Source organism: Protopterus annectens, chromosome 13.part0 (genome assembly GCF_019279795.1).
Source record: "Protopterus annectens isolate FY-2018-M chromosome 13.part0, PAN1.0, whole genome shotgun sequence".
Classification (NCBI taxonomy): Eukaryota; Metazoa; Chordata; order Ceratodontiformes; family Protopteridae; genus Protopterus; species Protopterus annectens.
Genome location: NC_056747.1, coordinates 909,600,010 through 909,620,163, shown reverse-complemented (window position 1 = coordinate 909,620,163; position 20,154 = coordinate 909,600,010). Strand labels below are relative to the sequence as shown.

General features: G+C 38.4%; 1 protein-coding gene across 3 annotated transcripts in view; it reads left to right on the top strand.

Moving 5' to 3' along the window:
* LOC122787763 overlaps positions 1-20,154 on the top strand; it is a 580,606-nt gene that overhangs the window by 223,651 nt on the left and 336,801 nt on the right. For all 3 annotated transcript variants that reach the window (XM_044054660.1, XM_044054661.1, XR_006362597.1), the window contains exon 3: positions 1,972-2,075. In XM_044054660.1, the coding sequence (XP_043910595.1) occupies positions 1,972-2,075 (104 nt within the window). The remainder of the gene's footprint in view (positions 1-1,971; positions 2,076-20,154) is intronic.

The following is a 20,154-nucleotide window of genomic DNA, read 5'->3' as shown; positions in this document are numbered from 1 at the left end:
TCATCTTCCATCAGGACAGAGTTTCCTTACGAACCAACCCGTCCTTTATGCCTAAAGTGGTATCCAGGGTAGCTTTAAATCAGGCCATACATTTACCTACTTTTTATCCTAATCCTCAAAACAAAGGGGAGAGATTACTACATTCCTTGGACATCCACAGACAACTGCGTTATTATTTGGACAGAACAAAGCCTTTCAGAAAATCAGAACAGCTCTTTGTGGCCTATGCGGTAGGAGCTCAAGGGAAGCCAATTTCCAAACAGACAATCTCAAAATGGATAGCCCACTGCATACACTTTTGCTATTACTTTCATGGCAAAACTGTTCCTACAGGCATTAGGATTCATTCCACCAGGGCCACAGCCACCTCTGCAGCATTCCTCAGAGGAGTTCCTACCAAGGATATTTTGGAAGCAGCCACTGGAGTTCTGTGCATACCTTCTCCAAGCACTACAACCTACCATTATACTCAAAATCTAGAGCAGGCTTTGCCACTGCAGTCTTGCAGGGCATTTTGGCTCCTCCTAATTCCACCTAGTGCCTACCACCCCTTTCTTAGCTTTGGGATTCTACCCATCTGTTATGACTGCAGCTGTATGCACGATGAACATAGTACAGTTTTGTACCTACCATAAATGTAGATGTTCGGGTGCTAATACAGCTGCAGTCCAGGTTTCCTCCCTCCTTCCCTCTTGGGACAGGCCTATAGGCTAACACATCCTCATACAACCTGATTGGGGTATTCATTTATGATGTATTTGCTTGCAACTACTGTATTTTGATTATATTGCACTGCATGATTACACAAATTTATGTATTGCCTTCCTTCTGGGGGCACCTGACATCTGGGGCAAGAAAAACTGAAGAAAATGGCGTCGGCTGGTTCCTTTATACCCCTGTCGCACTGACGTCAGGGAAGAAGTGACAACAACCGACGCCGGACCTAGACTTTGGAATTTGGCCGACCGAGGACCCGCCTGACGGCAGGAGAACCCATCTGTTATGACTGCAGCTATATTAGCACTCGAACATCTACATTTATGGTAGGTACAAAACTGTACTTTGTCTGATTTTGACTATTAGATTTTCTACCATGAAGCATTCTTGCTTGTGCCGCAGTGAAAACAAAATTCCAGAAAGTCTTTGAGTCCATGGAATGGTTAATCAAGTATGTAAGTGGTGATTACAGAACTAGATGTGTGAAGCATTGTGCATGTTTTGTTTAAAAAAAAATCTTTGGTAGATGTTTAAAGGTGCTGATGACCAGTTGACAGTGGATATTCCAGGTTTAAATTTTTTAAATAATAGTCATGATTTATAAATGAAAGGAGATGTGCTCCGGCTGAATTTGAAATGTTTTCTGTTGTTGTAAGGATTGTATCTTAACTTCTTTTTCATAAATTATATTTACAGATGCCTTTATGGCTGTAGTTCATACCTCTCAGCTGTCCAGATTTGCGCCTCATATTTTTGGTCTGTTCCTCATACATTTTGTGATTTTTCTCAATTTTATCAGGTAAATCAGTGAATATAGAATTCATTAAATAATGACAGACATTTGAGTTTCATCCTTCATATCCTTCAGAAAATACATGTTAACACAAGACCTTTTATTCTAGCAGCTTTCTAAGTTTACAAGAGCAATATTTAAAAATTGTCCATGTTTTTGAGGCTTTGTCCCCCTCCATTATCTTTGGCTTTGTCCAGATTTTTCGCGCTAAGAAGTTGAGAGCTATGCTATAGTTAACTAAGCCAGTTTTTCAGTTGTGACTTGTAAACTATTCAAATTCTGATTGCTGTATGACCCACTTGGACTACAGTTTACATATGTGACACACACATATTTTTTCAGCCTGTGTGTATTCATTTGGTATATTTGTATAAACTGCAGTTCTGCTAATGAGATAGTATTAGCTGTAAATGCATATGTTTGGTGATCACTAGCTGGCTGTTATTCTTTTTCTTTTGTAGTGGCACAGCAGGTCCTTCGAACTGGGACGCATACTTTGTCAGCATTTAACAAGGAGTACACATTGACTGCGAAGCCATATTACACTGAAGTCAAGCCAGATGAGGTATCTTAGAATTTATCAGTGTATTTCCATTCCATTCCATACTGTAGTATCTACAGAGTGATACTGGTTCATACCACATAGTTCTTGTGACCAGTAGGAAAGAAAATGCAAATTCTGCAGAAGATTGACTAGAAAGCATTATAAATCTGTCTTAATATTCTAACAAAGCAGTAGAAAGATACATGAAGTTGCTGGAACATTGATGAGCAAATGGTTACAAACAGAATAGTGGATGAAGGACTGATAATTGCTGTATTCATTTTGTATGAGGTTTTAGCCATTTGAGCATGCTTAGGCTGTGGACCTGCAGGGCTGACAGCCCACAGTATAATTTGGTCTACAACAACTGTGAGATTAAGTAGAAGAAATTGTTTTCAATCGATTTGATTTTGGGGGGAGGAGGTCCGCAGACATGCAGATGCAAAACTCTTGGTGGAAGGAGGTCATACGTAATTTTCACCTGCATCACTGTTAGAGGACATATGATAATCCCTTTTTTTTTTTTTTTTTAGGCAAGAAACCTCTTTATTGAATTATCACTTATGCCATAGACAATCATACATTTACATAAAGGAAAACAAACTATATTGGCATATTTTCATTTGCAAATTATACATCATTTATAAAATTCTATACAGTCATTGTCAGTCAAGCATTACATGGTTCATTCAGTTCCTGCCTTCCCTTAAACCCCATTCCTCCCCCAAAAGATTATTCTGCATGTATTGTTCTCACAATTGCCATTTTTTCTATGTAATTTGCTCCAACCCTTTTCTAAAGATCCCACTTCTAGTTCTTTTATCTCTGTTACTGTATTCACTACTTCTAGTACTGTTGGTTTAGATTTTGATTTCCATTTTCTAGTAATTGCTTTTTTGACCGCCGCCAGAGTTAAGCTCAGCAAGGCCTTAATGTCTGTGCAATTCCAAATCTGTATCACAGCTCAAAAAGTAATTTCCTTAGTGGCACCAATTTGCACACATGGTATTTCTGACAGAGAAGTCTGCAAGGATTATTTTAAAGTCTGCCAATTCATTACACTGCCAAAAAACATGTTCCCAATTATTTCTTTCTTTCCATCACAACTCCAAGATTTGCAATCTACATGAGGAAAACTTATTTTGAATCTGCTTGGAGTATAAAAATAGTTATGCAAACACTTCCAAGTGAAGATAATATATTCTAGACTTTGTTGCATATTTGGGAGCTATACATGTATTCTTCCATTGTTTCTTTGTGAATTGCTTATCCTGTCTGTCTTCCCAATCCTTTTCTAACCTCCTCTGATTGATTCCTGTAGTTACTGTGCAATATGTTATATACCCCTTGAGATGCCCACCACTGCTACCAATATGTGACGTCCCCCATGCTGGGCCAGTAATCAAGGAACCTGAATCCTCACCACTGACACTGGAGAGGGATGTGCACTCAGTATTCCCAGATGCAGACCTCTCTGTATCAAGTACAATTCCCGTTAAGAGAACACAGAGTACACACTCAGCCTGGGGTCTGGATATCTCTATATCTGTCTCCCTCCAGGTCCCCAATAAGACTTCTCACTGATACAGCTTTAGGGTTAGGTCCTCAGCCAAGTGTCCAAACTAAGTCCTCCAGCAACTCTCTATGTGAACCCAGTGCTTTGTGTCCCTATCCTAAGTAGCTGCTACACACACTGTTTAAGATTTAATTTTCTCACTCGCGCACGCACACACACACACACACACACACACACACACACACACACACACACACACACACACCTGGGAAAGGCTGTCACAGACTACCTGCTTTACTTGCTTAGCTCAAGTTATAAGGTAGAGTCACTGCCACCAGTCAGTTACTATAAGGCTCTTACAAAGGGTATCCAATTATATGGTGCAATATTAATACTAATACAAATGATAGTAGTTGACCAAGACAGCTGGGCCTTCTGAAGTGGGCCACACATTGTCAGCAAATAAATATAGGTACTCTCAAAGGTTAGATACTTTTTACAATGACCAGCCACAATAAAAGTTTTAAATATATTTAATAATAAATAAAAGAACATGAAAATATTGAATATGTATTTACAGTAAAACACAGAATTCAGATCACAGGAAATATTGAAAAAAAAAACATTGATGGACAGACTCAGATAAATAAAAACAATATCTAAAATAAGCTTCACCATATTCCTGCCTTATTTAAAAGAATTGCTGTTCCTTAGTTAAGTTACTTACTGCCACAAGGCAAAATGCTGTGGGCAAGGATCTTTCTAGTCAGGTTCCCCAAAACAGAATACTCAGTACTCTGAGATTTCACTTTGTAATATCTAAAATATAATTCCCAAAAGGGTTGGCAGAATGACCTTATCGGGTCACCTGACTCTAGGTTCTCATAGTATTCACCTTTGAAGCTGAGACAAGAATTTAGCCTAGACTGCTACAATACACAGCTAAATGTTTATGGCCGTGCCTGGGTCTTCCCCTCTTTTTACTGAGCTAATGAACAAAAGCTTTTTCCCGGATCTAGTGTCTCCAGCCCTATTAAGCACTGTGGGGTGCCATTTTAATGGTTTAGCAGGTCATTTAAATTTCCCTTATTTTTCTTGAAGTAAGCTAGCTGGTACATTTAATTCAGTTGCAGTAATACATGTACATTTATTTTCATTCTAACAGGGTGCACTGCTGATACATTTTAACAAACAAAGCTCACAAATACATTTTCAGCACAGGCATCTGTACAAATCAGTTTGATATACAAATGACATACAGTTCTAATAAATTTGTAACGCAACCATCATGTATAAACCAGTTTGTTATTCAAAGGACGTCATTCTTTACAAAACTCCAGCTGGCTGTGCTGGTACTTGCCCATATCATCTCACCCCTCTAATTATCTCTTATGTAACAGCAGCTTCTGTTCTGAATTCTACTAAAAACTCTACCTGATTTTTTACTTAAGTTCCTCCTATTCCTTTCTGTTTGCCTATACTCTGATATCAATCCTTGATAGGGAAGACCATCTCTAGTCTGCAGTCCAAATTAATTCTTGGCTTCTTCTCACTCTGTTAACTTTCCCTGTCTAATTATTTGCCCCCAATATCTTACATACATACATACAAATATTTCAAGTACTGGTATTAATGCCCTTCTAGCTTGCCAATATAACATAATACTTGTTCCCATAATAAGTGTCCAGGTTGCTCTTAAAAATATCTAAACTAGTACTTGCTTTAATGTAACTTGGTAGTCTGTTCCTTTGCCAGTTTTCTACAGTATATTCCAGCCCCCTCATGCCTATTCTCTGTACCCCTAATTGCAGTCATCTCTATCATCAGAATTGAAACAAAAACTGTCACCACCATTCAAGAGTTCCAACCAAAATGAATACCAACACAAAAGAACTGAAATATTCCAAACCATGTAGAAAGTGATGTAAAATGTTTTGAAGAAGAGTTGTCTCAAAAGTTTTGCTGTATTAAAGTTTTCTACTATTTTACATCCCTATTGGCAGAATTTCTTTTCTCCATTCCCACGTTGGTTTAGTTCTTAAAATCATTTCTGTTACTTTAGCCATATAGAATATTATATTTATATTTTCCTTGAGGATCTGCATCCAAAATCCCAGTCTCTCCCTATTTCTTGAGCTTCCCCTCTGTTTCATCATCGCCTCTTTCCACTTTGAATTATAACTTTCTGCTTGTGTTATGTATAGGAGCCATAACTGTAGCTCTGAAGTACCCCCTTCAAATCAAGTAATCCCAAACAACCTTGTTATGTTGGAAGATTCAACTTATCCCACATGACTTCTTCCATCCCAGATAAAATCCTTCAACTTTTTATTAATTGCTATCCACAACTTCTTATCTGGTTGATAAAAATATGGCTGACTTGTGTATAAAACAAAATGTACTAAAAACATTTTCATTGCTTGTATCCTGTTATCTATATTCATAAAAGACAGCTTCCAATTTCTCAGTTTTTGTATTATTTTTTGTTTAGTCTCTTCCCATAATACCTTAGCTGCCATAATGAGTCCTTTTTAATCAAAACTCCCTAATTATTTCATTTTACCATGTTCCCAATAAATATGGGTATTGCTGAACCAGCTTGTGGTGGGTATATAGCTGCCTTTGTTTTATCTTCGTTAATTTTGTATTCCAAAAAGACTTGAAACTGTCTCAGAATGTTCCACAACACCGAAATGTGCTTTTTCTGGTTTTATCAGGTACAAAATAATGGGCAGCCGCAGTGGTGCAGTGGTTAGCGTTGTCACCTCACAGCAAGATGTTCTCCAGTTCGATCCTCGGCTGGGGTGCCTTCTGTGCGGAGTCTGCATGTCCTTCCTGTGGTCGCGTGGGTTTCCTCTGGGTGCTCCGGTTTCCTCCCACATCCCAAAGACATGCTGTAGGTGGATTGGACACTCTAAATTGGCCCTAGGTATGAGTGTGTACGTGTGTGCCTTCCGTGGAAGGTTGGGCACCGGGCTGGCAACTCAACACCATAAAACTCTACTGCCAATCATGAGCGGACAGGTGTGGCGAACCCTAACCGGGAAAAAGCCGAAAGAAGAAGAATCAGGTACAAAATAATATTGTCTGCAAACTAAACCAAATTTTCTTGATTACCATACCAATTATGTCCTTGAATTTCTGAGTCCCTTATTTCTTTGCCAGTGGTTCTAAATATAACGCAAATAAAAGGGAGAGAGAACACCTCTGTCTGGTCCCTATGTTCAAACAGAACTTATTAGAGAGGAGTCCCCCCCCCCACACACACACACACTAACTTTCACCTTCAATCCCTCGTATATTCTCCTAATCACTCTTATTATTTTATTTTATCAGGGAGTGCAGAGGCTTCCATTGCCCTACTCATAAAATGCCATTTTACTCTGTCGAATGCTTCCACTGCATAAAGACCCACCAGCAACAATAGTATTTTCTTACATTCTGCTTCCCTCTGGATCATCATTTTTCTATTAATGTTGTCATGTTTCCCCTCCACACAAACACACATATATATATATATATATATATATATATATATATATATGTATGTATACACACATTTAGACATCATATTTGCCATTCTTTTAGCCATTTATAGATATAAACACTTTATAATCATGGCTTAGAATCTAAATGGGCCAATACGAAGCTGGATCTGATAGGTCTTTACCATCTTTAGGTATTACAGCCTCCACAGCTTTCTTCCAACATGTTGTGGTGCTTCTCATCTTTTGAAAATACTGTTAAACTAAAACTTTCAGATCTTTATTACTTTCTTCCCTCCTAGCATTGAGATTTCCATAGGAATACCATCTATTCCCGGAGACTTCCCTGTAGATTGGTTATACATCACAGTTTTTATCTCATCTCCTCCTATTGTAACTGTTAGTGATCGAGTCTCATTTACCTCTAACCTTGGCATATTTAATTCTTCCATAGGTTCATAGGTTGGTACTAGGCTATCGGCCCTAGGGCCTATACAATCCTAACCATAACAATTCCCTGGCTATTTCTTCCCACACTATTTACTTCCCTGGTCCCCTGTCTAGCAGGGTGACTGACATGATCCCCAGGGTGAATTTCTTTTCTCCCATCCAATTGTCAAGCTTCCTTTTGAAGAGGGCCAAAGAAGTGCTCTGCTTGACATGTATGGGCAGTCTATTCCAGAGTCTGTGGAGCCTCTGGGTCAGGAAACAATTCCCTCCAGCATATTTTGTTTATTGTGATGACAAGGTTTAAATCCCTGGATCGTGTGGCTCTGAGGGATTGGGATTTCTTTAAGTGTAGCATGTCCAACAGCTCTGAGTTTGACATGGCCTTGTATGTTAAGCAGAGACCGCCTCTGAGTAGACGATATGCGACAGAGTATAGCTAGAGCTTTTTAAGGCGGTCAGCGTAGGGCATCTGCTTTAGGCCTGTAATTCTTTTAGTGAGGTATTTCTGCAGCCTTTTCAGTTGTTGCCGATGTCTTAAGAGGTACATACCAAACGGGACATTGTATTCTATAATGGGTCTAATGAGGGATGAGTACAGTATACTTTTTCTCGATTTACACATTTCTTTGCTTTATACAGATTGTCATAAAATTTCCAGAATATTTCTAATACTTCTACAGGATCTATGGTTATTTTCCTTGTTATAGGCTCCCTAAGCTTGGCTACAACCCTTTCTACTTTGTTTCCTGAACCACTGTGCTAAACGCTTTTGTACTTTAGAGTTATTATCAAACAGTTGCTTAACAGCAGCCTTTTTAAACTCGTGCATATTATCCAGGAATGTCCCTTATTTTTCTGCTTAGCATGCTACAGTTGTGCCTCTTCTTCTGTGAGATTCCTCTATTCCACAATACTTTAACCTTTGTCAGTCCCTCTAAATAATTCTTGTTGCTTCTTAACACTTATCTATTTTTTCTTTTATTTCTACCCTATTTTTAAACTCCACTTTCAATTTATCCCACTGCCTAGCTATATTTTCTGATGAAACTTCTGTTTTCCGTAATAGACATATGATAATCTTATCTCACTGATGTCATAATATTTCCTTCCAGCTTGCCTGCAGTTTCTCAAAACAAGTGGAGAAAGGAGATGCTACCCGAGGGAGGGAGGGTACTGGTAAGGCAAGAATGGTCATGAGATTCATTGGCTTTGGAATATCTAGGAATTTCTAAGGAGCAGTTGCTTATGTGCTGTTGCTGTCTGTGTGTAGTTGCGATGTGTAGGTGATAGATTAATTGATTCCTGAGAAAGCAGCCATTTTGAGAAACCGCAAAACAGGCTTTTCTTTCTATGCTAATGACCAGTCTGGTTATAAAGTGCAGCAACCTCTGTGAGAAAGTAGGCTGGTGGGGTCAGACCTTGACTGTTAGCATGTGGGGTACTGGGGGGGGGGTCTCCTTGCAAAAATTATTTTGTGGTATTTTTACTATGTGATGTTTACTGAGCTGTACAGGCTTCAGCTAGCTGAGTTTCTCATGTACAGTAAATGATGTGCGCTTGAGCTGTCTGTTACAAACAATGTTTGCTTGGGAATAATAAGAGATCTGTAGTTTTGAAGATTCTGAGTGAATGCTGCCCTTTCTTATATGACAGTTTCAATACTTCAGAACTGGGTTTGCTCCCAAAAAGGTGTTTGTGCCAGTGACTGGCCTGCTACTGTGCCACCTAGGAGGTAAGGCTGGGAACCATGCTGCCCTGTGTTACGAGCTAAGCTAAGAAATTTTAGGAGGTGTGGAGCCTTAAGGCAAGTATGTGAATAAAACAGTATTGTATGGGGTCACTTGGTCAACTGCAAAGTCAAGTTTTATTTAGTTTTGTTAAGACTTTCATCTCCCCTAGCCACCCTTCCACACAGTATTGCAGCAGATGTGGGAAAATGGCACATCTAAAAGAATGTTAAACAATGTGTTCCAGAAATTAATAGCTTGGGTGGTGCAGGGCCTCTGTCTAGAATCATAAATTAAAGGCAGCACACACCATAAAGCAAAGGGAGGATGAATTTTTACTTATAACTTTGAGGCTTTTGATGTTAAGAAAATTATTTTTAAAAAATGGAACTTATTATTAAATGGCAATAACATCATTAATAAAATAGGTGAAAAGTCAACCTTTGTATTTAGAAGAGGAAATAATTTAAAGAACTTTGGAGGCATCTAAACCAAACTTCACTAGAACCCCTGGGATGTTCAAGTGTGAATCCTACAATTAATGTGGATATATATCAACAGGACAGAGATTCACCATTAGAAGCACAACATATACTAAAACGAGGTTCAACTGTAACACAAAAATGGTGGTATATTTAGCTTATTGTGACTTCTGTCCAGCTTTTTACATCGGAAAAATGAACAGAAAGTTTAAAGAAAGAATATACGAACACCTGTACAGTATAAGGAAAAATAAAACTGAAAATGCTTTAGCTAGGCATATTAATAACTTCCCAAAACATAGATTTAAATTCAGAATAATCAACCAAATTACCCAAGACATAAGAGGTGGACCTGTATCACTATTGTTGGAACAGTTAGAACTTATTTGGCAACTGCGGGTTAATGCTCATCACTACCCGGGATTAAATGAGACTTGTTCTATTTTACCTTATCTAAAATTAAAAAGCCTGACTAGATAATTTCAAGTCTCTTAGAACATTGGCTAATATAAACATAAAATACAAAATATAATGTCCTTAAAACGTGTGCGTTGTTCTAATGTCGTTATTTACAACCACCACTTTATATTTGCTTGCTAATATACTTGTAGTCATGCAATTTAATATTCGAAGATATTTCTACTTGCTGCAGGTTAATTTTGTATGATGTAGTATTTTGCTAGTGTGTATTTAATTTTACACTAGACTATTTTAGGTATGTCCTTTTAATAGAATGCTTTTTTAATAGTCTTTTTAATAGAATGTTATTATTTATTTTATGTAGTTCAAGTATTGTGTACAAACACTTATGCTGGTCATTATAGGCTACCAAAGCAATGAGTGTTATTTGATTCCACATAAAGCAGCTACAGGATTATTACGCCTTGTTTTTTTTTTAAAAAAAAAAAAAGTTAGTCTCAAATTTCAATAGTTTTAAACTTTTAAGAGCCATTGAGTCACTAATTGTTATTTAATATGTTAATGTCTGTTGTCACATGACTGTTTTGTTAGAGTTTTTAAGCATAGGCTTATGTGTAATTGTTTATCTGAAGAAGTCGAGTCAGTGTACCTGACGAAAAGCACTTCATTAAACTTCAACTTTGGTCCTGAAGTTCTTCGGTTACTGTGGATTTGTTTTGTGCTTGATAAAACCATTAGCTCTTAGAGTTCAGCCACAGGGACAAATTCTGGGTACTGTTTCAGAGTTAGTCCTTAGGGCTAAGACCAATGCTGTTGTTGGAAGATGACTCTGATGGAGCATATTGTTTGTAAATTGAAATGGAAAGCCTACTGAGTAAGTAAAAATAACAGTAGGTCTTTGTCTAAATTCTCTGTCTGCACACAAGTCTGAGAAGAATGTGATTTACTAGATTCTATACCGGACCATTTCTGAAAATAAGATATCCATTGCTACAGATGTAATGACCTATTCCATAGTCTCTTCCTGTTATAAAGAATGTTGAGTATTTTTTTTCTCAGTATAGCAGGCATTTTGACCAAAAGTATAACAATTTATGTGACTTTTTGGTGGTTTGTCTTCCATTGCTCAAAAATCACTTCTTTCGGGCATAAAGTTTATGTTCAAGAATACTCTTGTATGACAGAATGTAAAGAAAATTTAAGTACATCTTGTTTGCCTTTTTCTTTACTTGGTACAATTTTCAGTTTATGTACTATTTTCTTAGGGTATATTTTTGCTAATGTCTGCCCTTTGTCATTATTTGAAAGTAACATATTTAATGGCAATCCGCTTCATGCACAGCCCTTTCCTTGTACTTCATTCTCATGTTACTCCAAATGTTGCATCCTCCATTCTTACGTTTTATTGCAGACTGTGACTATATTTTTTCACCGTGTGTATTTCCAACACATTACAAACCTATTTACAGTCTTGAACATAGTACAATTCTGATGTCATATTATACTAAAATTCAAATTACATTTTCAAGTTGTCTATTGGTATACCATTTTGCACATTGGTTGATAATTGTAATTTAGTCTCACAAACCGGTATATAGGCTCATAGATAAAAACTAGGCTAGCTGCTCTTGCAGGCCATTTTAAACCCACACAGTTTCTCTTTTTGTGCTCAATATAACCTACTCCCATTTGGTTAGAGATTGGCCTTACCCATCCCATGGTGGATAATTATATATTATCCCTAATGAGAATAACTGGGATCATATCATAGATAATTTGAGGGGACCCATGTGTGGGGTAAAGCACTTAGGAGCTTCCTCTGTCCATTAGTAGTACAGGGAATAGTCCTGGGGTGAATTTTCTGTTTCACATCTGTAGATCCAAATTGCTGTTAAATATGGACAGGAATGAACTTTGTTTTATGTGGATGGGAAATCTGTTCCAGAGCAGTGGTATTCTGTGCAAGATACCATTCTGTTGATACAGCAGAAGAGGTTTAGATCCCTAGACCGAGTATTTTTGATGCCACTGGACTTGCTGATGTGCAGTAAATCCCTCAGTAATGGGTTATTGGAAGCCTTGTATGCCAGACAAAGATAATCTCTTAATATCCTGTAGGATACTGAGTATAGTTACGAGGCTTTGAGTTGGTCTGATATGTGTTTAGGCCTTGTATCCCTTTATTAAGGAATTCTGTGGCATTCCAGTTGTTGCATATAACTAGACAGACACATTTTAAAGAGAATTATATTCAGTGACTGGACTAATGAGGGATTAGTAAACAATGACATCCCTAGATCTAGACACAAACCCTTTGTTTATAAGCTGTGCAGTATAGAAGGACTTTCTTACAGCAATGGACACATGTTGGTAAAGAATTAGGTCACTGTCCATATAAGTTCCAAAATACCGAACAGTTGGGTAAACTCTTAGGGGTGTATTGTCAGTGTGGTAGTTCCCTGGGATAGATTACTTCCCAAAGGATGCAGTAATACATTGTTTTGCATTTAGTTTTGGTCCATGATTTTGGCAACAGTTATTTATTTAAGACAAACCTTCCTGCTGGATGACTAGGTCATTTGTGGATTCACTGACTCCTCCTCACTTGCGGTAAACTGCACACTTAATTAGCCAGAGCCCTTTGGTATTAGCTTTTACTTCAGAAAAGTATTTAGGATCTGACTGTGTCTATTTGTGGTCCAGGAGGCAGTCCTGGGGTAAATTTTCTGTTTCATTACATTCCTTTCATAGGAAATCATTTATATCTCTTTAGTTTACAGTAGTTGCCTTTTAATATCAGACTTGCTGGCTTTTATTTTAACTACCTTTGTGTTTTAATTATATGTCTAGTTTGAATTCTGCTTCTCTATATTCTAGCCGTGGCAACAATTTACTTTATATATTTCTGATCAGGCTTTCCCATCATGCTTTTGCTTTTCATCTTTGAAATCTCATTCATTATACTAGCAATGTCTTCGGTGGTGGCGCTGCAGTAGCGTTGTCGTCTCACAGTAAGACGCTGTCTGGTTCGATTCTCAGCTAGAGTGTCTTCTGCGTGGAGCCATACGTAAATGGGCGTACCTTCGTTGAAGGTTGTGCGTTAGGGCTGGCAACTTGGCATGTAACAATCAACTGCCAATCATTAGCGGACCGGCATTCCACTGTGGCGACCCCTAACCGGGAAAAGCTGAAAGACACAACAACAACATAGTAGCAATGTCTTGGCATATTGGTTCAATATTGTACCTCTGAACTGTCCAGATTTTTGCCTTGTATTATTTTGATCTATACCTTATAAAATTTGTGGTTTTCTGCCATATTACTGGAATGATCTTAGGACTGAAGTCACTAAATAATTACATGCATTTGAGTTTCAGACTTCAAATCCTTCAGAAAATGTATCTTAATACAAACCTTGTTATTCTAGCACATTTCAAAGTTTAAAAGTGCAAATATGTAAAATCTGTCCCTATTTCTCGGTCATTGTCCCCCATTATGTTGGGCTTTGTCCAAATTTCTTGCACTAAGAGGTTGATAGCTATGGTTCAATTCTGATTTTCCACCTACATGCTACAGCTTTTTTAGCTGCTATCAAAATCAGGCATACAATGCCTTTGGTGTTTAGAACATCAGTAATCCAGCCATAGTTAAGCAAGAGCAGTCCCTTTATCAATGCAGTTTGCCAAGTGAATAGTCTGTTGAACAGATTTTGCAGTGCATGCCTGAAGTTTGTTAATTTTGTGCAGGACCAGAATATGTGCTCCCATTTCTTCACTTCCCCTTCTATACACACACACACACACATCTTCTGCAGTTGGCAACCTTTGGAAACATTTTTGCAGTTTGTTTGCCAGTTTGAAATACCTCTGCAGATGCTCCCTTGAAAAAATTGTACATTTCTTAGATTTAATAGCATACCTGGGTGCTAAGCATATATCAGTCCACCTCTCCCACTGTAACATCAAATTGTGAAATCTCAGCATTTCCTGAACAAAACATTTCAGGTCTCAGTATCCTTAGTTATTCTGATAGACCAAAAGCTTTGCCATTCTACTCAGTGTTGTACAGACTTCTAGTGGGTGATCTGTGATTCTCCTTCCATGCTATGAATGACCCGGCACTCTTGGAGCTCCTTCACCTAAAGAGAAACACTCATTCTTAAAACCTAAACTTACACTCTCCCATTAACAAGACCAGATGGCGTGACAGCTACTTAACCCAACATATGACCCATTTCTGGCATAGGCTGCCCTTACTTGTCAATCAGAATACTTCCCTAGCAACATGGGCACCCGCAGGCAGGTGCAAGAGGGTGCACTTGCACCCCCCTGGAACCGGCTGGCCGAAAAATTAATTTTATTTTAATTTTTAAAAAAAAATGTTTTTTTTGTTTTTTTTTTAAGAAAGGGCATTCCTCTTTAAGAACGCCCTTTGCATCCCGTTTTAGGCGCTGGAACCATAGGGCGACGAGGAGGGAGCGCCCTCCCACATTTACAGCTGCAAGCCCTGACTCATGCATGCACCACATGCTACGTAATTTAAAACACAGAAGTGCGCAGAAAAAAATTGATCGCATCAGTTCCTGGTAGCCACACTAAGTCACTCCCATGGGTCGGTAAGCTCCATTTCATTTCATTTCATTTCTATATGCAGACTGAGCTGTGCTCCATTTCATTTCCATATGCAGAGCAGTGCTCCGTTTCATTTAAGCAGGCTGTTCATTTCATTATCAAGAGCTGTGTCCCGTTTCATTAAACAGGCTGTTTCATTTCATTATGCAGAGCTGTGCTCCGTTTCATTTAATCAGGCTGTTTCATTTAAGAATAAAGAACTCCTCAAAAGGGGAATAAAAGAATAGATATACGCTCTGGGGGCCTCTGAGCTTTATGCACTTTCATTTTAGTTGTCATTGTCAACTACATGATGCTCTTCTTATCAAGTTAATCCAAAGTTACAAAAATATGACAACATATCAAAACAAATAAAAGCATAACTATAAAACTGTTAAAAGAATGTTCATACATTTCCTTCTGGAAGTTGGAAAAAAGTGATGCATTTACCATGCTCATTTGCTTGTAAAAATTCACTAATTTGATAATTTTGTGCTGTGGAAAATGAAAAATGCTAGAGACTGAATACAGAGAAATTTGCAAGAAAGTAACTTTCACCGTACATATTCAGACCACAGCACACTGTCATTTAAGATAGAGTGTTAACTTAAGAGGCTTATTTTTTCATTGCTGGTTAACTGCTACTTCAGAGTAGATAGAACATAATTCCGATCTGATCAGCATTTTACAGTATAACATTTTAGCTACTCAACCCACAGTTGCTCTTTTATATAACAAGCATTTTGTCACAAGAATAGCTTTAGTATTTGAGAATAGATTGCATTGCTTGTGGACCACAGTTGTAGCAACAATTCCCCTGTGCCATTTTATTTGGACATAAAAACAATTAGGCAATGTATTTCTCTGTCCAAACCTGAATTCATTTTCTAACTGTGCTTTAGTAAGCAATTTTATTTAAGGGGTGTGTAAGCTGTGTTTCTTTTCTATATGCAGGTGTTTCAATGTAAGCAGGCTGTTTCATTTCATTATGCAGAGCTGTGCTCCATTTCACTTAAGGTGTGTGCGTGCGTGTGCGTGTGCGTGTGCGTGTGCGTGTGCGTGTGTGTGTGTGTGTGTGTGTGTGTGTGTGTGTGTGTGTGTGTGTGTGTGTGATGCCCCAGTTACTTATACCTGAGGGTTAGAATTACCTAGGTTCAAAGCCTGAACCTTAGGCACAACAGCCTGCATTCTCTACCCACGCCATCGCCACCAGTCCAGTTATGATAGGTCCTCTTAAAATTTGTGGTTTTGTGGCAAATCAGTGAGAATGGAATTCACTAAATAATGATAGCCCTTTAAGTTTCAGTCTTTCTATCTTTTTTGGAAACACATGGTAACACAAAACACTATTTCAGCAGCTTTCTAAGATAATACAAGCAATATTTACAATGTGTCCCTGGTTTGGGGCATTTGCCTCCTCCCCAAATAAATTCTGTCTTTTTCCAGCTTTCTTCTGCTATGAAATTGAGAGATTTAGCTGTGGCAAGTGGATGGTGCAGTGGTAGTGTTGTTGCCTCAGAGCAAGAGGTTTTCTGGTTTGATTCTTGGCTGGGGTGCATTCTGTGTGGAGTCTGTATGTCCTCCCTGTGTTTGTATGGGTTCCCTCTGGGTGGTCTGGTTTCCTCCCATATTACAAAGACCTGCATCTGGAGCATCTCTCCCTGCACCTCTGCTGAAAATTGGCGTTGTTCCAAGTTGTACTTTCCTCTTAAATAAATGAAAAATTCTGCTGAGGGCTTCAGGGAAAGAGAAGTTTAGTTCTGCTTATTCCAAATCTGTTTGCATTGTTAGTAGCAAAACAGGTAGTTGCCTTACTTTTGATGTAGAAGGCTGGAGATTCTACTCCCACAGTATGCAGGTGGATCATTGATACTGTACTGTGTTGTACAGTACTGTGTTGACTGTGTTCAAGTTTGTAATTGTAATGTACGACTGACTAGCTGTGCTAACAAGATAGAAGGGTTCTAATGAAAGCCTTGTCGATGTATTGTATCTCCTTTCAGGCACTGTCCTTTAATTTCCCCACTTGGCTACATTCTACAAGTCCTGCTCTAAAGAGGGTCGCTAAACCTGATAAGAATGCACAGACAAGCTCTATTCATCAGTTCCACTACAATCTAACAAACGGCCAAGGTTAATATTTATCAAGAGTAAAGTACAAAGAAAGTTTTAAATATTTCTTTTAAAGCTAGCGTACTGGGTTAAAAACACGGCAGTAAACCACCTAATCCAATCTAAATATAGCAACTCACCTAGATAATTTTAGTAGAAATCAAAGTGCACATTAACAATAGAGAGAGGGAATTGTTTTATGCTTGGTGAACTATATAGTAGGGTATTTCAAATACTTACTTTATTCACTGTCCCTTGGATAGTTTGGTGCAGAATTAACCCCGCTCCTCAAGCTTTTCCTGCCTTACAACTCCTTCCCGTACCTCTGATGTATGCGAGGTTACTTATCTCCCTGCAGGTACCACCATTTTTTAATTACTGCTGTGTTTCTGAACCTAGTCGGCAGCCTCCAAATCAGGGTATGTAAATGCTGGTATTGTAAATGTATATTTCTGTAAATATCTCTTAGCGACAACTTGAGGAGTCCAAAACTGCTGGTTAACTGTTAATGCCTTTGTTTTTAAAACGGAGACTCAGCTTTAAAAGAACTCTGGACTTAGAAATCTCTTGGCAACAGCGTGCTTGCTAGTGCTGTATAACCAGTAAGGTTGAAAAAGGCACAGGGAGAAATTAATACTTTTTGTAGTTATCTCCACAGCAGAAGCGTGTATATTCCTGTAAATATCTTGTAGCTACTAAGTTTTAGTGATGTTATCGCTAGTAAACTGATAAGGTCTTTTTTGCTCTAAATCTGTTTTTATTGCAATACAGGCATGGATGAGCTGTGATAGTCCGCTAAAACTCACTATTTTATATTCACACAGCTATCGTGCTTTGTATAACAAGTTGCTGTACCTATTCTGTGCTACTCACTGTAGAAATGCAAGACTGTGTTCAAGTTTGTAATTGTAATGTACGACTGACTGTGCTAACAAGATAGAAGGGTTCTAATGAAAGCCTTGTCGATGTATTGTATCTCCTTTCAGGCACTGTCCTTTAATTTCCCCACTTGGCTACATTCTACAAGTCCTGCTCTAAAGAGGGTCGCTAAACCTGATAAGAACGCACAGACAAGCTCTATTCATCAGTTCCACTACAATATAACAAACGGCCACAAAACACGGCAGTAAACCACCTAATCCAATCTAAATATAGCAACTCACCTAGATAATTTTAGTAGAAATCAAAGTGCACATTAACAATAGAGAGAGGGAGTTGTTTTATGCTTGGTGAACTATATAGTAGGGTATTTCAAATACTTAGTTTATTCACTGGCCTTTGGATAGTTTGGTGCAGAATTAACCCCACTACGCTCACCCTCGCTATGCTCGGGCTCGCTACGCACCCCACCCTGCCCCCATATCTCACCCACCCCCAGTACTCCTACATTTATACTATTTAGCCACACCCCACCCCTTTTCTAGCCATACAAAACCACTTCTCTATTACCTCCCTCCCCCTCCCATCACTTACCAATCTAACCATCTACATTCCCTTTAAAGCAATGTACCATCACCCGAAGACAATTAAGTCCACCCCACCCACTATAACAAAGCCAACACTAAAAACTATACCTCTCATCCTACCACTTATAATTACACTATACCTATTAACTAGATATGAAGATCAGCTATACTCAGGATTCCACTACCCCAAATATCAAACTAGTACCCCCCAATCTTCACTTAGTACTGAACATATAACCTACTATCCAACCAATAAAACACCAAAACCTAATTACCAGTATCCTAACAAACCAAACCTAAATCACCCCAAATCCAAATATGGTCAAAAACTATTACTTAAACTTATGAGACTATTAGATTATCTAAGAAAAAACATAACTAAAGATGGAGACATCCACCCTAACCCAGGCCCCTCGTCAACCACAAACTCTGATAGCCCACCACTTTCTCTCAGGTCAACCAACTCCCTCCAAATTTGCCACCTAAATATAAGAAGCCTAAACAATAAGGTACACAACCTACATGCTCTTTTAGCAAAGTACCTCCCTGACATAATGTGTCTAACAGAAACCTGGCTAAAACCAGGAGCCAAAGATAATGAGATCGTACCACCTGGTTATAATATACTTAGGGCCGATCGTACAAAGAAAAAGGGAGGTGGTATTGCAGTGCTATACAAAAGCACACTTAACGTCACACTTAACCCCATTCAACCACCCCAGATCTCTAATGCTGAAATATTAGCTCTAAAACTACAACTAAATAAACAAAAAAGAATAAATCTAATTGGGATCTACATCCCCCCTGGGAAAAATTCTGACACACTGGAGAACATTCTTAACTGGTTAGCAAACAACTACCCTCAAGAAACTATTGTTCTGGGCGATCTAATTGGGATCTACATCCCCCCTGGGAAAAATTCTGACACACTGGAGAACATTCTTAACTGGTTAGCAAACAACTACCCTCAAGAAACTATTGTTCTGGGCGATGTTAACATTGACTGGAACCTGTGTTCCTCATAGTCCAACCCCACCCATATAAACCTCCATGGATTCTCACAGACCATATCTTCCTCCACCAGAATAGGCAATTCTAACCAAAAAGAGAGTATCCTGGATTGGATACTTATAAATAGTCATCCCCATATGTACATGTCTGGGACCCTTCCCAATGACCTTAGTGATCACCTTATCACATATATAAGGAAAGACAAAGCAGTAAGCTCTAAACTGCCCATTTACAGGTCAGTTAGAAACAAGAAACATTTTGACCTCAGAAAATTTCAGATGGAACTTAAATCCTGTAATTGGTCAACTCTTAAGTATCTTCCCCTAGAGGAGGCAGTAACAAATTTTAATACCACATTTCTAACCATACTTGATTCTCATGCCCCAAAAAGACTAATCATAACTAAAACACAAATAGCACATTGGCTAACAAATGACTCCAAATCTAAAATCAAACTTAGAAACAAAACATGGGACAAATGGCATACAACCAAGTCACCCCTAGACCGTATTAAATTCCAACAGCTAAGAAATGAGACAAAAAAAGCCATATCACTTGACAAAAAAAACTATTATTGCCAACTACAATATAAACACCAAAACAACCCTCAAAAGTTCTGGGCGGGTTTAAATAATCTTCTCCATCCAGGTAAATCCTCCACCCCTACCCCAGGAACGCTATGTGATAAAAACTCAGAAGAAGTAGCAAATACCTTTAATACTTTCTTTACTGATACTATCCAATCCTTAGCCAACCAATTATCTGCTACCTGCTCCTCAATAACGGATTATATCTGTAAGACTCTACTCTCATTTAACCTC